We start from the raw sequence: 17,854 nt of genomic DNA, 5'->3' as shown, positions 1-17,854 counted from the left end.
GCAAGCTTAAACCTGCTCGGGAGCAGGCTTATTTCATGTAAACAGGATTAGATCGCGGCTTCATAAGCGGAGCTGATACGGGAAGTCCAGCGCTGCGCGATAGTGCACTTTCTGAGATATATATTTTTTCTCGTGACTCGTGAGATTGTCGTTTACATTATTAATTTGTTGGAAACGCACATTTATTTTCGACTTGTCGGAGTCGGGCTTTAACTACAGCACAAACTGTACCCTAAGATTATTTGCGAGTGGCTCTTTCCTTTACACTATTGGAGATGTGGAGAACTTGATGGAAAGTGCTGTCTGTCGTGTCGTTCGGAGTTTACCTGGCGCTTTTAGGTTTAAAAAACAGTTTTAGGTTTTTTTAAAGCATTTTTTTTTTATGCTATAATAATTTTTTTATGAGGATCATGCAATCATGACCATGCCGATTACAGTAGCCTATATGCCACTCAGGCTTAAAGGGATATATACTCCACTTTAAAAATCTGTCATCATATAGCCTACTCACCCTCATGTTGTTTCAAACCTGTATGAATTTCTTACTTCTGCTGAACAGGAAGGAAGATATTTAGAAGAATATCAGTAACCAGACAGTTTCTGGTTTCATTGACTTCCATAGTAGGAAAAAAAAAAATACTATGGAAGTCAATGAGACCAGAAACTGTCTGGTTACTGATATTCTTCTAAATATCTTCCTTTGTTCAGCAGAAGAAAGAAATTCATAAAGGATTGAAACAACATGAGGGTATATAATGACAGAATTTTCATTTTAAAGTGGAGGCTGCCATCAAGGCCTCAATGAAGGGGATTATGTGAACAGAAAGGGGGTTCACAATGTAAATGTGCAGGCCAGTTACTATTGTGATTCTTAATATTCCAGATTATATCAAATAAAAAAAGGCATTTGACTAAAATCTTCCATATCACAAATGTGAAAGCAAAATGGCCAGGATCTGTGCATGACTTAAGAATTTTCAGAGATTCACATTTATGCACATTATTTGAAAGTGGTAATAAAAGTTCCACAGTTAAATATCAAGCTCACTGTATTACATACACTTATGCTGATCCTAACAGAACTGCATTTTTTCATAGGTGATTATGACATGTTCCAGCTTGCAGACAGGTGTTTTATGACCCCATTCCCTGACCCAAACCAATGCAGCTTCTACCAGGACAAGGGCACACAATGAAATGAACTTTGGCTAACTAAAGGGAAGATTTCAGTGTCTGAAAAGTCTGAGGGTTGCACACCTGACAGGGCCTGTGACATTGTTGCACGTGCCATACTACACAACACTGCCAAAAAAAACCCCACTTTTCATTAAATGTTGAATAAAAGACACATATGCTTAGTTCCTTGAGTTTTATTTCAATTGTTCTTTGTAAAGAAAAGCCAGTGGTCAAGTGCCTGCAACAAGAGATATTAGACACATGCCTCATGCAACAAATAAAAAGGAAAAGTTGGCTATCCACTGCCCATCTGTAGGCCTATGTGTCCTCTGTCTGTGCAGACTCTTCTGTAGGCCTTTCTGTAGATGTGGAATCCTGCAACTTATATTGCAGCCGTAAAGCACACAAGTATAAATGAAGTAAAGTTATTTATGCACTTGCAGGTAGGCTAGTTCCTCCATATGACAGTTATCTGAGAGGGTTTATTCACTGTCCAGTGCAATGGAAACATATGGACATTACAAAGTCTTATACTTTCTTTCCTTTGGAAAGTTAGAAAATGTCCACTTACTGCACATATTTCAGCCACCACTTTCTTGGGAACAGATACAAGTGTTGGTGTATTATGTAAAAGTGCACAAAAGAGGAAAACACAATGTCATTACAATGAACTACACTGGGGAAAAATGTGATCAATAACTCATGGCAAAATATTTTTACATTAACATAAGTTTATCAGTTTTCACTTTCACAAGTCAAAGCAATTCATCATTACTCAAGATTTAACAGTTGAAATGACTATAATTTAATGCAGCAAAAATTATTTTACAGTGTAGGCTACTAAGATCTTTTCTATTTTTTTCTCAGCCTTTTTCTTGGTTGCTTTTATAAACAGAACACCATTTATTTAACAGTGCCTTTTTTATAAAAGAGACTATAATATAACTACAAATTACCATTATGTAGAATATTTTTGTACTTCACTTTTATTTGTTCCCATGTTCTAGTGTGGTGACTCTGACATTACAATGCACAAATAATTATGCAATTATTAAAATACAAAAATATAGGCTAATAAGTGATAAAAACATCTAACATGGCCACTTCTAACGGATTTAAATTGTCTGCTACTTTTTGCCAGCCCTCTCTCCTGGCTTTTGCAGACTTTGAGGTGTTCCTGGCGTTTTGATTAAACATTAAAATTCCGAATAAACTTCGACTATTAGTTCTTGCTCTGCTGAGGAGAAAAACTGAGCGCGCTCTTTGGCCACGCTGAGCAGCCAATAGCAGCGTTGCTGATCAATGTTTCTTCTATCGATACATATCCCCTTTTAACCAGCGCATGAACGCGCAATTATCTCAGATAACTCAATCCAGCTATACTAATCATATCCGGCAAGTGTGTTCGAAGAACCTAATTAGCCGGATCATGATTAGCACGATGATATCATCTTGGATGTCTCATTTGATCTCGGATGTTTTAAGCAACGTACGAAGAACGAGCCCCAGGTCAGAGCCTGACTCCACCCACTGTCAATATTTGAAAAATGCTAGAAAAGTGGGCAGACCCCAGCGGAGATAGAGGGGACGAACCGTGAGCGGGGGGGGGGGGGGGGGGGGGGCGTGCACCTGAGACCTGCTGTCAGACTCTCTAAAATGGAGAGTGACTCACAGGGTCGCAAGACGACGTAAAGTACATGCATCTGATGAGTTTTATCAGAGCCCGTCATTCTCTGGCTTTATCGAGTTGATGTCAATAGCGCGCGCTCTCTGTAGGCATATTCATATTTTGCCGCTATGTGAAAAAATCCAGCAAAATGCACCGACGCGTTTGTCGACCCCAGAGGATTAACTTTAGCCTAACCATAAATTGTGATTAAAATATATATGATCACTCACATCAAGACGCTGCTGCAGTGGTGGAGTCCATGCAGGAGGAGCAGCGTTTGGCACTGCGTCGCTTTTCAGCACGAGCTGTGTGGAGAAGCCCATTTACACCTCTATTGCGTTGGAGAAGCAATCCCGCATAAAATGCAGGTTTCACACTCACGGTCTTCCAGGCCAAGTGCATGCAAACACTGGCGCCTAATTTCCAAGTCTGCTGGAAAGATATGCAGTCCAGCAGTGCTGTTGCAACCAGCAACACTACACCTACGTACCCTCCTGACCACTGTACAATACAGATAAATCTACGCTAGCTCATACCAAGGGCGTGGTGAGCTCGTACCAGGGGCGTGGTGAGCTGGAACCTGCTTACGTCACCTGCCACCGCTTACATCACTTGCCACCGCAACATCCAATAGGAAAATTCAACTGCAGTAGCCACCGTTCAACCTGAAGAGGGCAGCACTCAGACGTTTTTACACCATATATTGTAAAATTAAAACACTTTATACCCAAATGTCAAAAAAGTTACTCAAATCAATGAACAGCACTAATAAAGCCTCATTCTTACAGATCATTAACTAAAAAAAGTTGGTTTAGGGTTTAGTTATCCTTTAAGTATTATGACAGTTTGTTCTGTGTAGTTGTACAGTGCTAATAAGAAGGAAAAAACTCAAATAACAATACCAAAAACAAGGTGGGAAGGCGAGCTCGAGAGATGCCAGATAAAATAAATAAAACTAAATAAAGCTAACTAGGTTAAATCAGCTAAACTACCTGCCAAAAGGAAAATGTAGAAAAGATAACTCTTCAGCCTCAAGACACCCAAAGATAAGACTTAGCAGATAACAAAAACTCCAGGGTGTGTCTCTCCTAAACCTAGTGTGTCTAATACAAGCAAGTTGTTCTACGTGGTGCGCAATGTATGTCGCATGCCTTACTCACCCGACTGAAGAAGATTACAACAGTATGAAAACAATACACTCACAACCACAATGCGACTAATGGTTTAATCACAGAATAAAAACACACAGTATATTGGACTCAATAAGTAATAGTGACAACAAGAAAAGAAAAAAATACCAACAAAGTGAGCAAGAAGCTGAGGACGGCTGGAAGAGATCCGGGTACGTTACAGTCGTATTTCTGCATTCCAGTATTAAAATGTACATTATACATATTTATTATTACAGTGTTTACTTTGTCATGGGCCATTGAAACCACAGAGCCCTGTATATAGAATATACTATATAATAAACCAATCCAAAATTTATCAAACGATTAACAATTGAAACAAATGCTAACAAACACTTTCTTAAAAGATGGTGTTGTATTGCCCAAGAAGAGGAAATAGCCATTTGTTTATTCTCATGTTTATTCACATGTCTATTCACATCAAGCAAAGACTGAATTAAGTATCCTGATATTTCACCTCAACCTGTAAACCCATAACATGTTGTATAACTGTTGTGTTTGTTCCCAGGGTGTATTTTATTTACATGGCATTGATAAGAAAACCACTGAACATTAAGACATTTGCTGAGATATCATCCCAGACCCATGCGTTCTTTAGGAGAACCACATAGACTTGATCCCCTTTCTCCAACAGCAGTGTTAAGCCGTTGCCTCCGTTCTCTTGAGAATCTTCACTCTTGTGATGTTGTGTTAATGCTACTTGCTCTCCATTTCTATACAAGGCCAACTTTGTTGGATTTCCAGTTGCACAGTGGTAGAAGAAACTGAAATAGTAAACTCCCCGTACCGGCGCTGAGAAAATCCCTGTTAAAGAGTGAGACAGATCTCCGTTTGACAGCTGTAGACATGAATTATAAAAGTGTTTATATTGTGTTCAACAGCGTGGATTAACAATACCTGTGGCCTGGTGGTAGGCATCACCAACATTAATGAAAACCTTCTTGTAAACCAGTGTTAAATCTGTGTTAAATGGTCCAAAGAAACCATTTAGTCCTAAAGAAGCTGAAAATGCCACCTTTGGTCTGCCTGAAGAGAACAAATACCTTCTTAAAAATCACAAATATCACTCCTAGACTGCTTTAATTCAATATGAAGCTTGCCATTTCCTGAAAACAGATTTCAATGAGAAATTGCTTGTAAATTTCATAAATAATTACAAAGTAAATCCTACACCAATTGTTTTTCAGTGTGTTAGGTCTTCAAAAACATCAGTCTCACCTTGGGTTTCCATTTTGACTTCCTCAATCTGAGCTTCACTTTTAGCAAGTCTGGACATCAGCTTCTGCTGACTGACTTCCAGAGCTCTGAGTCGCGTCTCTGTGGCTCCAAGCTCCTTCAGTATGCATACATTCAAAGGACAAGTCGACTGTTTCTTTTCATCTTGAGCACTCAATCCAGAGGCATCCGGTTCTGTTGTGATGGTCAATCCTGCGGCATTCGGAGCAAATATAAGACATTTGAACAGAAGAAGAACTGCTATTGTTGACCTCATTCGTAATGCTTTAGCTAAAGCGTGTTAGAGATGTGTCTGCTGTATGTGGATGTTTTTAACAGAATATTACAACTCTGGTGCTTTTATATGGTTATCTTCAGTAATTCACACGTGATGAACAATTTAGCCAATGACAGGCAGCATTATTGAAATTGTGGTTTATGTCAGCTGAATGGGCGGAACGCTTTTTAGAGAAGATAAGGCAACGTTTTGTTGTTTGAAGACGTGAGAGTGCGCGGCCGGGGTGCTCTCTCTGCTCGTTAAGCCAGTGTTATACTTTCCGCGTGCGCGAGGGTCCGCTAGGGCCCGCATGACGTAAAAATCGTCATCGGAGGGTGTGCGCGGAGGCTCCTTGCGGACATCCGTGTGCCTCCCATTTTTTATGACTGTGCGGTCAAGTACGTGCGGTCTCTAGGCTAAAACAGCACAAGCCGATCTACTGCGCATGTGTGGAACGCGTTCACCGAGCGGACCTCAGCAGACAGCATAAATACAAGTAGTACGCGTCCGCGCTGTCCGTAACTGTCCGTGTATGCGTCCAAACTGGAGTATAACCGAGCCTTTATGCCCCTGTCAGGCGCAGCACTCATTCTATTCTACATCACTCACCGATCAAATAAGGCTTTGGCGGGACAAAGGATTTGCTTTGGCGGCCACCAAAAAGATTTCACTGCAGGAAACCCCCTGACAAAACCCCTGGTTGCGCTGTTTCTTACCTTGCTCTACGTTGACTTTACTAGTTCCAGCTTCACCGTCAACACCTTTTCTTTAAATATTTGTTTAGAAAATCTCTAAGGCCTCTATTTTCTTCTTTTCTTCTTCTCTTTCCTTTTCTGAGCACCGGACTTCTGCTGACCGGACATTTTGAGCGTACTGAACTTCAAATCAAATGACAACACCAAACCATTTTTGCCAAACCAATTACTCCATAATTTAATGAGGGCCCAGTTTTGGGCAAAGCTCGCATGTAAAATATAAACCTGCAGAAATAACAAATCTACAAAGGTTGTGATATTAATATTGTACACTAGAGGGAGACACAGAATCTTTTAAGCGTAATGTGTTTCTATCAGTTTCAGTTTCAATGGAAATGCATTGATCTAGTTCATTTATTTAATTATGCTGTACTGACAGTATACTTTTACTGTAGAAATATGTGAAAGACTTATAGAATTAAATGTTTTGTGACTTTTATAGACCCCCCCCCCAAAAAAAATGTTTTTTTAAATTAAATAAAATTGCTAGACATGATTAAATATATTGCTATCCAGATGCAATTGTAATGAGAAATCGCTTGTAAATTTCATAAACATTTACAAAGTAAATCCTACACCAATTGTTTTTCAGTGTGTTAGCTCTTCAAAAACATCAGTCTCACCTTGGGTTTCCATTTTGACTTCCTCAATCTGAGCTTCACTGTTAGCAAGTCTGGACATCAGCTCCTGCTGACTGACTTCCAGGGCTCTGAGTCTCGTCTCTGTGGCTCAAAGCTCCTTCAGTAGGTCTAGATTTGTATATTACAACTCTGGTGCTTTTATATGGTTATCTTCAGTAATTCACACGTGATGGACAATTTAGCCAATGACATGCAGCATACAGTAGATTTATAAGACTGTTGCTCAAACTATATTGTTACATACGCTTTATGCTAGCTTAAAGATTTACAAATTGATGAGAAATGCAATACTGACACATAACGACTGTTCTTAATGTCAGCTTTGATCTAAACAAAACACTGAACTTTGGACTTTGTACTTACTAACAGTACAATGTGGGCTTTATTAGACATGCATTCCATCATGTTTTCGACATCGACATTCAACATGTATTTCACAGTTAAGATTTGTTCAGGTTTTTATTAAAGTGTATTTCCATACGTTTTGGTCTGAACATGTGAAAACTGCAACATCTGTTGTATAATCATGTCTAAAGCCTTCTGTTCACAATCAAAGGTGACTTGACATTTTCCCCCCCTTTACTTTCTGAATCCACTGTTTACAGTATAATAGTTTATGTTGTTGTATAATATGCATAAGAATACAATTACCCTCCCTCATTCTTTGACGTATTTAGCTAATATATTATGTCTAATGCTTTGTTATTTCGGAGTGTATATTTACACTAAGTGCAAATAGCCCGCTTTATTGGCAATGGCTATTTACACTAACTCCGCCCACCAATGTCTGTCTGGAGCAGGCAAAAGCACCAAACTGACTGCGAAGGGGATAAGGCACATAACGATCGACCCGAGTTCGAATCCACCTTTTGCTGAACTCGTGCTTCTCCCTTTTCCCATCGCATATCACATTGGAAAAGCTTTTATTTTTAATAAATATGAAGAAAATATGTGAAAAGTGGAATTAAAGTGCCTAACGATTATTTAATAATAAAGTGTTTATCAGGTAGGGGTAGGTATAGGGAGGTCTTCATTGTCCCAATAAGTCGGCATTTATTTAACCCTCTGGGGTCTGAGGGGTTTTCTGGCCCTGGAGGTGTTCTGACATGCTCTGACATTTGTGCTTATTTCTGTTACTTGTGACATTTTCATGGCTAAAGTCTGATTACACTGTATTTAGCACAAACTCTGCTACAATAATATATCAGCAGCATGTATGTAAAAGTTTGTAGTTTTGAGATAATGACATTTATGCGTGGTTTGTGAAAATACAAAAAAAAATTGTCACTGAAATAAGGCCATGAAACCCATACTGATTATTTCTTCACAAGACTTTTGAAAATTGTATCACATCATTAATATGTATGGATTTTCACACCTGAGAAGACAAATACCCTCCCCTAATGGCCCTATTAGGAGCTATCAGGCCCTGTCATTCTGAGCAACCTTGCACAAAGAATGAGGAGAATTAAAAAATAATGGCTTTTTGATTGTTTGGATTTATTTACAACACAACATAATCCAAAGATACACAACAAATGACAAAAATGTGCCATTCCTAAAAACATTGTACATACCTTTCATTTCCAAGGTGTGTATTTTCACTTTACCATGTTCATATACAGAGACTCATGTGAATGTTGAAGTCAGCAGGGCCCTGAAAAAAAAAAAAACAAGTGAACATACTGATATCAAGAGAATCTATAGGCCTGCATGATTTTGGGAATAAATTTTAGATTTTTCTGGTTAAAATTGTTTTTTAAAATTCACAGAATACACACACACACACACACACACAAATGTTTCCAATAATATAATGAACACCAGGTTTGTTGTGCCTTGTAGGCATAGGCTATGGGCAGTGCTGCATAAAATAATAATAACAATAACCTATAATAGCCTATAAATCTTCCAAAAGATTTCAGTAACAGCTACGCTAGAGAAAAATATATTGATTATCATATGTTACTTCAAATGTTTCCATTCGTTATGATGATATGAAATGAGATAATAGTAAAAACATGAAGCCTAGTGTAATGATTCCTGTCTTGTGTTCACCCTTGTCTTGTGTGGACTTTTGTTATTTCCTGTCCTGTGCCATGTTTTGTAGTCCTTTGTAGTTTTTCTTGTTTATTAGTCTCCCCAGGTGTTTCTGATTAACCACACCCCCTTGTTAGCATGTTTAGCTTGTTTGCCTGTGTATATAAACCTCTGTGCTTCAGTTATTGTTGGTCGGTCGTTGTAGCTGTTTCCTGTCCTGAGTTCCGTGTTCTCTTTGTTCTATTAAAGTATGCTTGCATATGGATTCTCTCTCTGCTTCGTCCTTGCCTCATCGTAACAGAACGACCGACCAAAGATGAATCCAGCAGCATTAAGGGGGAATCTCCAGCCAAGTAGGCGGCCACGCCTGATTCTGATTCCCAAGATGGCAGCCGCCATGACGCCTGAGTATTTCCAGCCAAGAAGGCGGCCACGCCTGATTCTTATCCCCAGGATGCCTGCCGCCACATCTGCCGAGCCGGAGCTTCTTCACATCATGCCTGCAAAGCCTGAGACTGTTCACGTCGCTTCTGCCGATCCAGAGACTGTTCACGTCGCTTCTGCCGATCCAGAGACTGTTCACGTCGCTTCTGCCGATCCAGAGACTGTTCACGTCACGTCTGCCGATCCAGAGACTGTTCACGTCACGTCTGCCGATCCAGAGACTGTTCACGTCACGCCTGCCGAGCCAGTGTCTCCAGATAAGATGGCCGCCGCCGAGCCAGAGTCTTTGATGGTCCTGCCCAGCACAAAGCCCTCATCGCCGCTGGTCCTGCCCAGCACAAAGCCCTCATCGCCGCTGGTTCCGTCCAGTCCAGAGCTTCCTTTGCCGCTGGTTCCGTCCAGTCCACAGCTTCCTTCGCCGCTGGTCTCGTCCAGTCCAGAGCTTCCTTCGCCGCTGGTCCCGTCCAGCCCAGAGCTTCCTTCGCCGCTGGTCCCACCCAGCTCAGGGCCCTCTTCGCCGCTGGTCCTGCCCGGCTCAGGGCCCTCTTTGCCGCTGGTCCCGCCCAGCTCAAAGCCCTCTTCGCCGCTGGTCCCATCCAGTCCAGAGCTTCCTTCGCCGCTGGTCTCGTCCAGCCCAGAGCTTCCTTCGCCGCTGGTCTCGTCCAGCCCAGAGCTTCCTTCGCCGCTGGTCTCGTCCAGTCCAGAGCTTCCTTCGCCGCTGGTCCTGTCCAGCCCAGAGCTTCCTTCGCCGCTAGTCCCGTCCAGCACAGAGTCTTTTCCGCCGCTGGTTCTGCCCAGTCCTGAGCCTGTCTGCATCCCAGAACCTCAGCCCTCACCAGAGATGGCTGCCGGCATGCCAGAACCTCAGCCCACACCAGAGATGGCCGCCGACGTGCTTGTTCTTGAGCCGGTGTCTGTTCCTGAGCTGGTACCTGCTCCAGCCTATGACTCCGTAGCTGTCCCCAAGAACATTTTGGGGGGGGGCAGTAGGTCCCGCGATTGGACCATGGAGGCCGCGCCGCCATGGTTGCTTCTTCAGCCAGCTCCGCCATGGCCACCTGAAGGGTCGTCTCCGCCATGGCCGCCTGAAGGGTCGTCTCCGCCCTGGCCGCCTGAAGGGTCGTCTCCACCCTGGGGGTCGTCTCCACCTGAAGGGTCTTCTCCGCCCTGGCCGCCTGAAGGGTCGTCTCCGCCCTGGCCGCCTGAAGGGTCGTCTCCGCCCTGGGGGTCGTCTCCGCCCTGGCTGCCTGAAGGGTCGTCTCCGCCTGCACTCCCGTACTACTACAGTCTCTAGTCCCTCTTCTGCTCCACGGGCCTGGCCCTCCATCCCGCCCCCAGATCCGCCTCCGCTTCACCACCCTCCTGGACTATTGTTTCCTGAGAGGAGCGTCTGGAATCCGCTCCTTAAGTGGGGGGCTATGTAATGATTCCTGTCTTGTGTTCACCCTTGTCTTGTGTGGACTTTTGTTATTTCCTGTCCTGTGCCATGTTTTGTAGTCCTTTGTAGTTTTTCTTGTTTATTAGTCTCCCCAGGTGTTTCTGATTAACCACACCCCCTTGTTATCTTGTTTAGCTTGTTTGCCTGTGTATATAAACCTCTGTGCTTCAGTTATTGTTGGTCGGTCGTTGTAGCTGTTTCCTGTCCTGAGTTCCGTGTTCTCTTTGTTCTATTAAAGTATGCTTGCATATGGATTCTCTCTCTGCTTCGTCCTTGCCTCATCGTAACACCTAGTGTTTGGTGCGTTTTGCTTTTCAAACGCGAGCGTGCTCCAAAATATGATACATTATGGTTACCATATTATACATATCTACGTTTGAGCAGATATCCACAAACACAGTAACAGTAAACATGGGTCTAAATATTATAATATTCACCATATATCTAGCAACAGTACAACTGCAATGTGAAGTTTATGCAACAATAACATAAACTAATAAGTAAGAATTTCTTACCTTACATCTTTCTTGTCTTCAAATCGCGTTCTTCTTCTTCTGAGGTAAATCCAATGTAAGCTCAGGCGCGTCTTTCAAACTCGACTAAAAGCAGAGACTTGTGTAGTTTGTTGCTGCTTTGTTGTTGAGGTAACGAGCGCGTTTGCGTTCCATGTGGAGATTTGCATGTCAATCTCTTTTGCGCGTGTGGGCGTGGTCAAATAAAAAATAATGAGCAAGGGTTTGAGATACTGGACATCTTGTTGGTTTTATACACATTACTTAAACAGAGAATATTTGTTTTCAGTTTGAATCCGATCATTTAAAAGTACACACTTAAATGTTTATTAAGGTATATGGCTCATAAATGTGTGACAAGTATTCGCTGAGTTTTGTTTCAGTTTATAGACGTGCTAAAAAAAAAAAAGTTCACCGCGACGGGGAGGCAGAAAGCACACCCTGTTTACTTTCTTTATTTTACAAAAGCACAATGTTTTGATTTGATTGTAAGTGGACACATACAAAAGTAGAAATATCACAGATTCTTTTTTATATTTCTTTTTTTCTGTATGACCATAAATGACGGAGTCGGAGACGGAGTCACCGAAACTTGCTGGCCCAGAAAAGTTATTAAAGAGATCGTTAATATAGTCCAAGTGACTACAGTGGCTTAATCTTAAGTATATCAAGCGACGAGAATACTTTTTGTGCGAAAAAAGCAATCCTTCTCTCTGGGCCTCTAGTGTTTTTGCGCTGCGCGTCTGTGTTGCACGTCATCACGCATCACACACATGACCAGCGTCGGCCAATAGTGAGCCTACGTGGTGACGTGTAACACAGACGCGCTACGCAAAAACACTACGTGAACCAACTAGAGGCCCAGAGAGAAGGAAATGAATAGTGGAATAAAGTCGTTATTTTTGTTTGTTTTTGCGCACAAAAAGTATTCTCGTCGCTTGATATACTTAAGATTAAGCCACTGTAGTCACTTGGACTATATTAACGATCTCTTTAATAACTTTTCTGGGCCAGCAAGTTTCGGTCACCTAGCAGCCTATGGAGAAGTGATCCAGCACTCAGATTTAATCAAAAATATCTTAATTTGTGTTCCGAAGATGAACGAAGGTCTTACGCGGTTGGAACAACATGAGGGTGAGTAATTACTGACAGAATTTTCATTTTTGGGTGGAGGTCACAGCATCAATCAGAAGTTCTGGAAGCTCATAATTCATGTACAGTAAGGTCTGAAGAGACTCATGTGAAATCATACAGGAGAGAAGCCAGTCAGTTGAGTTTGTGGCAAAACCTTTTACAGTGCTTTTATATTGTTGTCTTTCAATGTATATGATAATTCATACTCAAAAATGTATTTTTTGGACATACTTAATATATTTAAATAATACTATGATACTAAGTGTATGATTCATCCATCCATCTTCTTCCGCTTATCCTGGGCCGGGTCGTGGGGGCAGCAGTCTAAGCAGAGATATCCAGACTTCCCTCTCCCTAAACACTTCCTCTAGCTCTTCCGGAGGGACACCGAGGCGTTCCCAGGCCAGCCGGGAGACATAGTCCCTCCAGCGTGTCCTAGGTCTTCCCCGGAGTCTCCTCCTGGTGGGATATGCCCGGAACACCTTCCCGGGAAGGCGTCCAGGAGGCATCCGGAAAAGATGCCCGAGCCACCTCAGCTGACCCATCTCGATGTGGAGGAGCAGCAGCTCTACTCTGAGCTCCTCCCGAGTGGCCGAGCTCCTCACCCTATCTCTAAGGGATCGCCCAGCCACATTGTGGAGAAAGCTCATTTCGGCCGCCTGTATCCAGGATCTTGTCCTTTCGGTCATGAACCACAGCTCATGACCATAGGTGAGAGTAGGAACGTAGATTGATCGGTAAATCGAGAGCCTCGCCTTGCGGCACAGCTCTTTCTTCATCACGACAGACCAGTACATCGACCGCATTACTGCAGAAGCTGCACCAATCCGTCTGTCAATCTCCCGTTCCATCCTTCCCTCACTCGTGAACAAGACCCCAAGATACTCAAACTCCTCCACTTGAGGCAGGAACTCTCCACCAACCTGAAGCGGGCAAACCACCCTTTTCTGACTGAGAACCATGGCCTAGGATTTGGAGGTGCTGATTCTCATCCCAGCCGCTTCACACTCGGCTGCAAACCGTCCCATTGCATGCTGAAGGTCCTGGTCTGATGGGGCCAGCATGACAACATAATCCGCAAAGAGCAGAGATGAAATCGTGTGGTCCCCAAACCTGACACCCTCCGGCCCCTGGCTGCGCCTAGAAATTCTGTCCATAAAAATTATAAACAGAACCAGCGACAAAGGGCAGCCCTGCCGGAGTCCAACATGCACCGGGAACAAGTCTGACTTACTGCCGGCAATGCGAATCAAGCTCCTGCTCCGGTCGTACAGGGACCGGATAGCCCTTAGCAAAGGACCCCGGACCCCATACTCCCAGAGCACCCTCCACAAGATGCCGCGAGGGACACAGTCGAATGCCTTCTCCAAATCCACAAGGCGCACATGTGGATTGGTTGGGCAAACTCCCATGAACCCTCCAGCACCCTGGAGAGGGTATAGAGCTGGTCCAGTGTTCCACAACCGGGACGAAAACCACACTGTTCCTCCTGAATCCAAGGTTCTACTATTGGCCGTATTCTCCTCTCCAGTACCCTGGCATAGACTTTCCCGGGGAGGCTGAGAAGTGTGATCCCCCTATAGTTGGAGCACACCCTCCGGTCCCCCTTCTTAAAAAGAGGGACCACCACCCCGGTCTGCCAGTCCAAAGATACTGTCCCCGACCGCCACACGATGCTGCAGAGGCGTGTCAGCCAAGACAGCCCCACAACATCCAGAGACTTGAGGTACTCGGGGCGGATCTCATCCACCCCCGGTGCCTTGCCACCGAGGAGTTTCTTGACTACCTCGGTGACTTCAGCTTGGGTGATGGACGAGTCCACCTCCGAGCCCTCAGCCTTTGCTTCCTCAATGGAAGACGTGACGGTGGGATTGAGGAGATCCTCGAAGTATTCAAGGATCAAGTATTCAAGTGTAGTGAGTTTGGTTCTTTCTTCTCTGAGAAAATCAATAATATCAGAAAGGTGATCAGCACATCCTTGAGTTGCACTGAGGTCAGACAGATCAGACCACCTGAGAAAGTAGTTACTATGTCTGATTTCAAAGAAATTGATGGTAAAATTTTGGAAGAAACCGTGCAGCACCTTAAAACATCAACCTGCGCTCTTGACACACTTCCCACATCTTTTTTCAAAAGTGTGTTAAACAGTTTAGAAGCAGATCTTCTAGAAGTGGTAAATGCCTCACTTCTCTCTGGGAGTTTTCCAAACTCCCTGAAAACTGCGGTTGTCAAGCCCCTCCTGAAAAATAACAATCTGGATAAGACTATATTAAGCAACTATAGGCCGATTTCAAATCTTCCTTTTATAGGCAAGATCATTGAAAAAGTTGTCTTCAATCACTGAACAAATTCTTATGCTCGAATGGATACTTTGACAATTTTCTATCTGGTTTCCGACCGCATCACAGCACAGAGACAGCGCTCATAAAAATAATGAACTATATTTGCTTAAATACTGATTCAAGCAAATTATCAGTGCTGGTACTACTTGACCTCAGTGCTGCATTTGACACTGTCGATCATAACATACTTCTTGACAGGCTGGAAAACTGGGTGGGGCTTTCTGGGATAGTCCTAAAATGCTTCAGGTCATACTTAGATGGGAGAGGTTATTATGTGAGTATAGGAGACCATAAGTCTGAGTGGACATCCATGACATACGGAGTCCCTCAAGGCTCATTTCTTGCGCCACTCCTGTTCAACCTGTATATGCTCCCAATGAGCCAAATAATGAGAAAGAACCAAACTGCTTACCACAGCTATGCAGACGACACAGATTTACTTAGCCCTATCGCCTAACGATTACAGCCCCATTGACTCCCTGTGCCAATGCCAATGCACAGTCAACAGTTGGATGTGTCAAAACTTTCTTCAGTTAAACAAAGACAAAACTGAAGTCATTTCTTCAGTTAAACAAAGACAAAACTGAAGTCATTGCGTTTGGAAACAAAGATGAAGTTCTCAAGGTGAACGCATACCTTCACTCTAGGGGTCAAACAACTAAAAATCAAGTCAGGAATCTTGGTGTGACACTAGAGTCAGACCTTAGTTTCAGTGGTCATGTCAAAGCAATAACTAAATCAGCATACTATCATCTGAAAAATATTGCAAGAATTAGATGCTTTGTTTCCAGACTTAGAGGAACTTGTTCATGCTTTCATCACCAGCAGGGTGGATTATTGTAATGGACTCCTCACTGGCCTTCCCAAAAAGACAATAAGACAGTTGCAGCTCATACAGAACACTGCCACCAGGATTCTGAGCAGAACCAGAAAATATGAACATACCACACCAGTCCTCAGGTCTTTACACTGGCTCCCAGTTAAATTTAGGATTGATTTTAAAGTATTATTACTGGTATATAAATCATTCAATGGCTCACTCAATATATTGCAGATATGCTCACTGAATATAAACCCAACAGATCACTCAAATCATTAGGATCATATCAGCTAGAAATACCAAGGGTTCACTCTAAGCATGGCGAATCTGCTTTTAGCTATTATGCCAGCCGCAGCTGAAACCAGCTTCCAGAGGAGATCAGACATGCTCCTACAGTAGTCACTTTCAAATCCAGACTCAAAACACATCTGTTTAGCTATGCATTTACTGAATGAGCACTGTGCCACTGTTCGTCCGACTGTTTGTACTGTACTGTATTTTATTTTTCTAAACTCTTTTAATTATTCTTATTTCTTTTTAGTATTTTAATTTCTTCTATGTAAAGCACTTTGAATTGCCATTGTGTATGAAATGTGCTATATAAATAAACTTGCCTTGCCTATTCCTTCCACCGTCCGATGACATCCCCAGTCGAGGTCAACAGCTGCCCACCTCCACTGTAAACAGCGTTGGTAGGGCACTGCTTCCCCCTCCTGAGGCGTTGGACGGTTTGCCAGAATCTCTTCGAGGCCGACCGGTAGTCCTTCTCCATGGCCTCACCGAACTCCTCCCAAGCCCGATTTTTTGCCTCCACAACCACCCGGGCTGCAGTCTGCTTGGCCTGTCGGTACCCATCAGCTGCCTCGGGAGTCCCACAAGCCAGCCAGGCCCAATAGGACTCCTTCTTCAGCTTTGCGGCATCCCTTACTTCCGGTGTCCACCACCGGGTTCGGGGATTGCCGCCTCGATAGGCACCGGAGACCTTACGGCCACAGCTCTGAGTGGCCACGTTGAGAATGGAAATGGAGAACATGGTCCACTCGGACTCAATATCTCCAGACTCCCTCGGGATCTGGTCGAAGCTCTGCCGGAGGTGGAAGTTGAAGATCTCTCTGACAGGGGATTCGGCCAAACGTTCCCAACAGACCCTCACAGTACGTTTAGGTCTGCCGAGTCTGTCTAGCTTCCTCCCCCGCCATCGGATCCAACTCACCACCAGGTGGTGATCAGTTGACAGCTCCGCCCCTCTCTTCACCCGAGTGTCCAAGACATACGGCCGGAGGTCGGATGAAACAACCACAAAGTCGATCATCGACCTCCGACCTCCTTATGCTTGAACATGGTGTTCGTTATGGACAAGCTGTAACTAGCACAGAAGTTCTATAAAAGAACACCACTCGGGTTCAGATCAGGGGGGCCGTTCCTCCCAATCACGCCCCTCCAGGTGTCACTGTCACTGCCCACTGCCCACGTGGGCGTTGAAGTCCCCCAGTAGAACGACGGAGTCCCCAGTCGGAGCACTTTCCAGCACCCCTCCCAGAGACCCCAAGAAGGCCGGGTACTCTACACTGCCGTTTGGCCCATAGGCGCACACGACAATGAGAGACCTATTTCCGACCCGAAGGCGCAGGGAAGCGACCCTCTCGTTCACCGGGGTGAACTCCAACACATGGCGGCTGAGCTGGGGGGCTATAAGCAAACCCACACCAGTCCGCCGCCTCTCACCATGGGCAACTCCAGAGTGGTGAAGAGTCCATCCTCTCTCAAGGGGTGTGGTTCCAGAGCCCAATCTCTAGTCGGAATCTCTGAACGTCACGCACAATCTCAGGCTCCTTCCTCGCCAGAGAGGTGACGTTCCATGTCCCTAGAGCTAGATTCCGTGTCCGTGTCTAAGCACTGGCCCCTTATGGTCCCTCCTGCAGGTGGTGGGTCCACGGGAGGGCGGCCCCACGTCGCTCCTTCGGGCTGAGCCTGGCTGGACCCCATGGGCTGGACCCCATGGTGGGAGGCCCGACCACCAGGCGCTCGCATATGAGCCCCAACCCCGGCTCCCGGGTGGGGCCTCGGCTGCGCCATGCTGGGCGACGTCACGGTCCTCGAATTTGTTGGCATCATAAAGGGTTTTTGAACGGCTCTTAGTCTGACCCGTCACCTAGGACCTGTTTGCCTTGGGAGACCCTACCAAGTCAAGTCAAGTCAAG

The 17,854-nt window shown here is 44.3% G+C and overlaps 1 protein-coding gene across 1 annotated transcript; it reads right to left on the bottom strand.

Annotated features, from left to right (window-relative positions):
* Positions 1-4,057: 4,057 nt before the first annotated feature.
* LOC307171209 (cerebellin-2-like) lies at positions 4,058-5,601 on the bottom strand. Its single transcript, XM_079892700.1, has 3 exons — positions 5,254-5,601; positions 4,933-5,061; positions 4,058-4,839 (listed from the first exon to the last, which is right to left on the bottom strand). The coding sequence occupies exons 1-3, from the start codon at positions 5,525-5,527 to the stop codon at positions 4,556-4,558; spliced, it is 687 nt and encodes a 228-aa protein (XP_079748826.1). The 5' UTR covers positions 5,528-5,601; the 3' UTR covers positions 4,058-4,555.
* Between the last annotated feature and the right edge of the window lie 12,253 nt (positions 5,602-17,854).

Source organism: Squalius cephalus (assembly GCF_949319135.1).
Source record: "Squalius cephalus genome assembly, chromosome: 14".
NCBI lineage: Eukaryota > Metazoa > Chordata > Actinopteri > Cypriniformes > Leuciscidae > Squalius > Squalius cephalus.
The sequence above is the reverse complement of the archived record's forward strand: the minus strand, read 5'-3'. Positions and strand labels throughout refer to the sequence as shown.

What these genes read in the sequence shown, in the direction of transcription:
- LOC307171209 (XM_079892700.1), bottom strand. Translation starts at nt 5,527, where the DNA reads ATGAGGTCAACAATAGCAGTTCTTCTTCTGTTCAAATGTCTTATATTT. An exon ending in AGTCAAAATGGAAACCCAAG is followed by an intron (nt 5,062 to 5,253) that starts GTGAGACTGATG and finishes TGTTCTCTTCAG; the next exon opens with GCAGACCAAAGGTGGCATTT. An exon ending in TGCCTACCACCAGGCCACAG is followed by an intron (nt 4,840 to 4,932) that starts GTATTGTTAATC and finishes ACTCTTTAACAG; the next exon opens with GGATTTTCTCAGCGCCGGTA.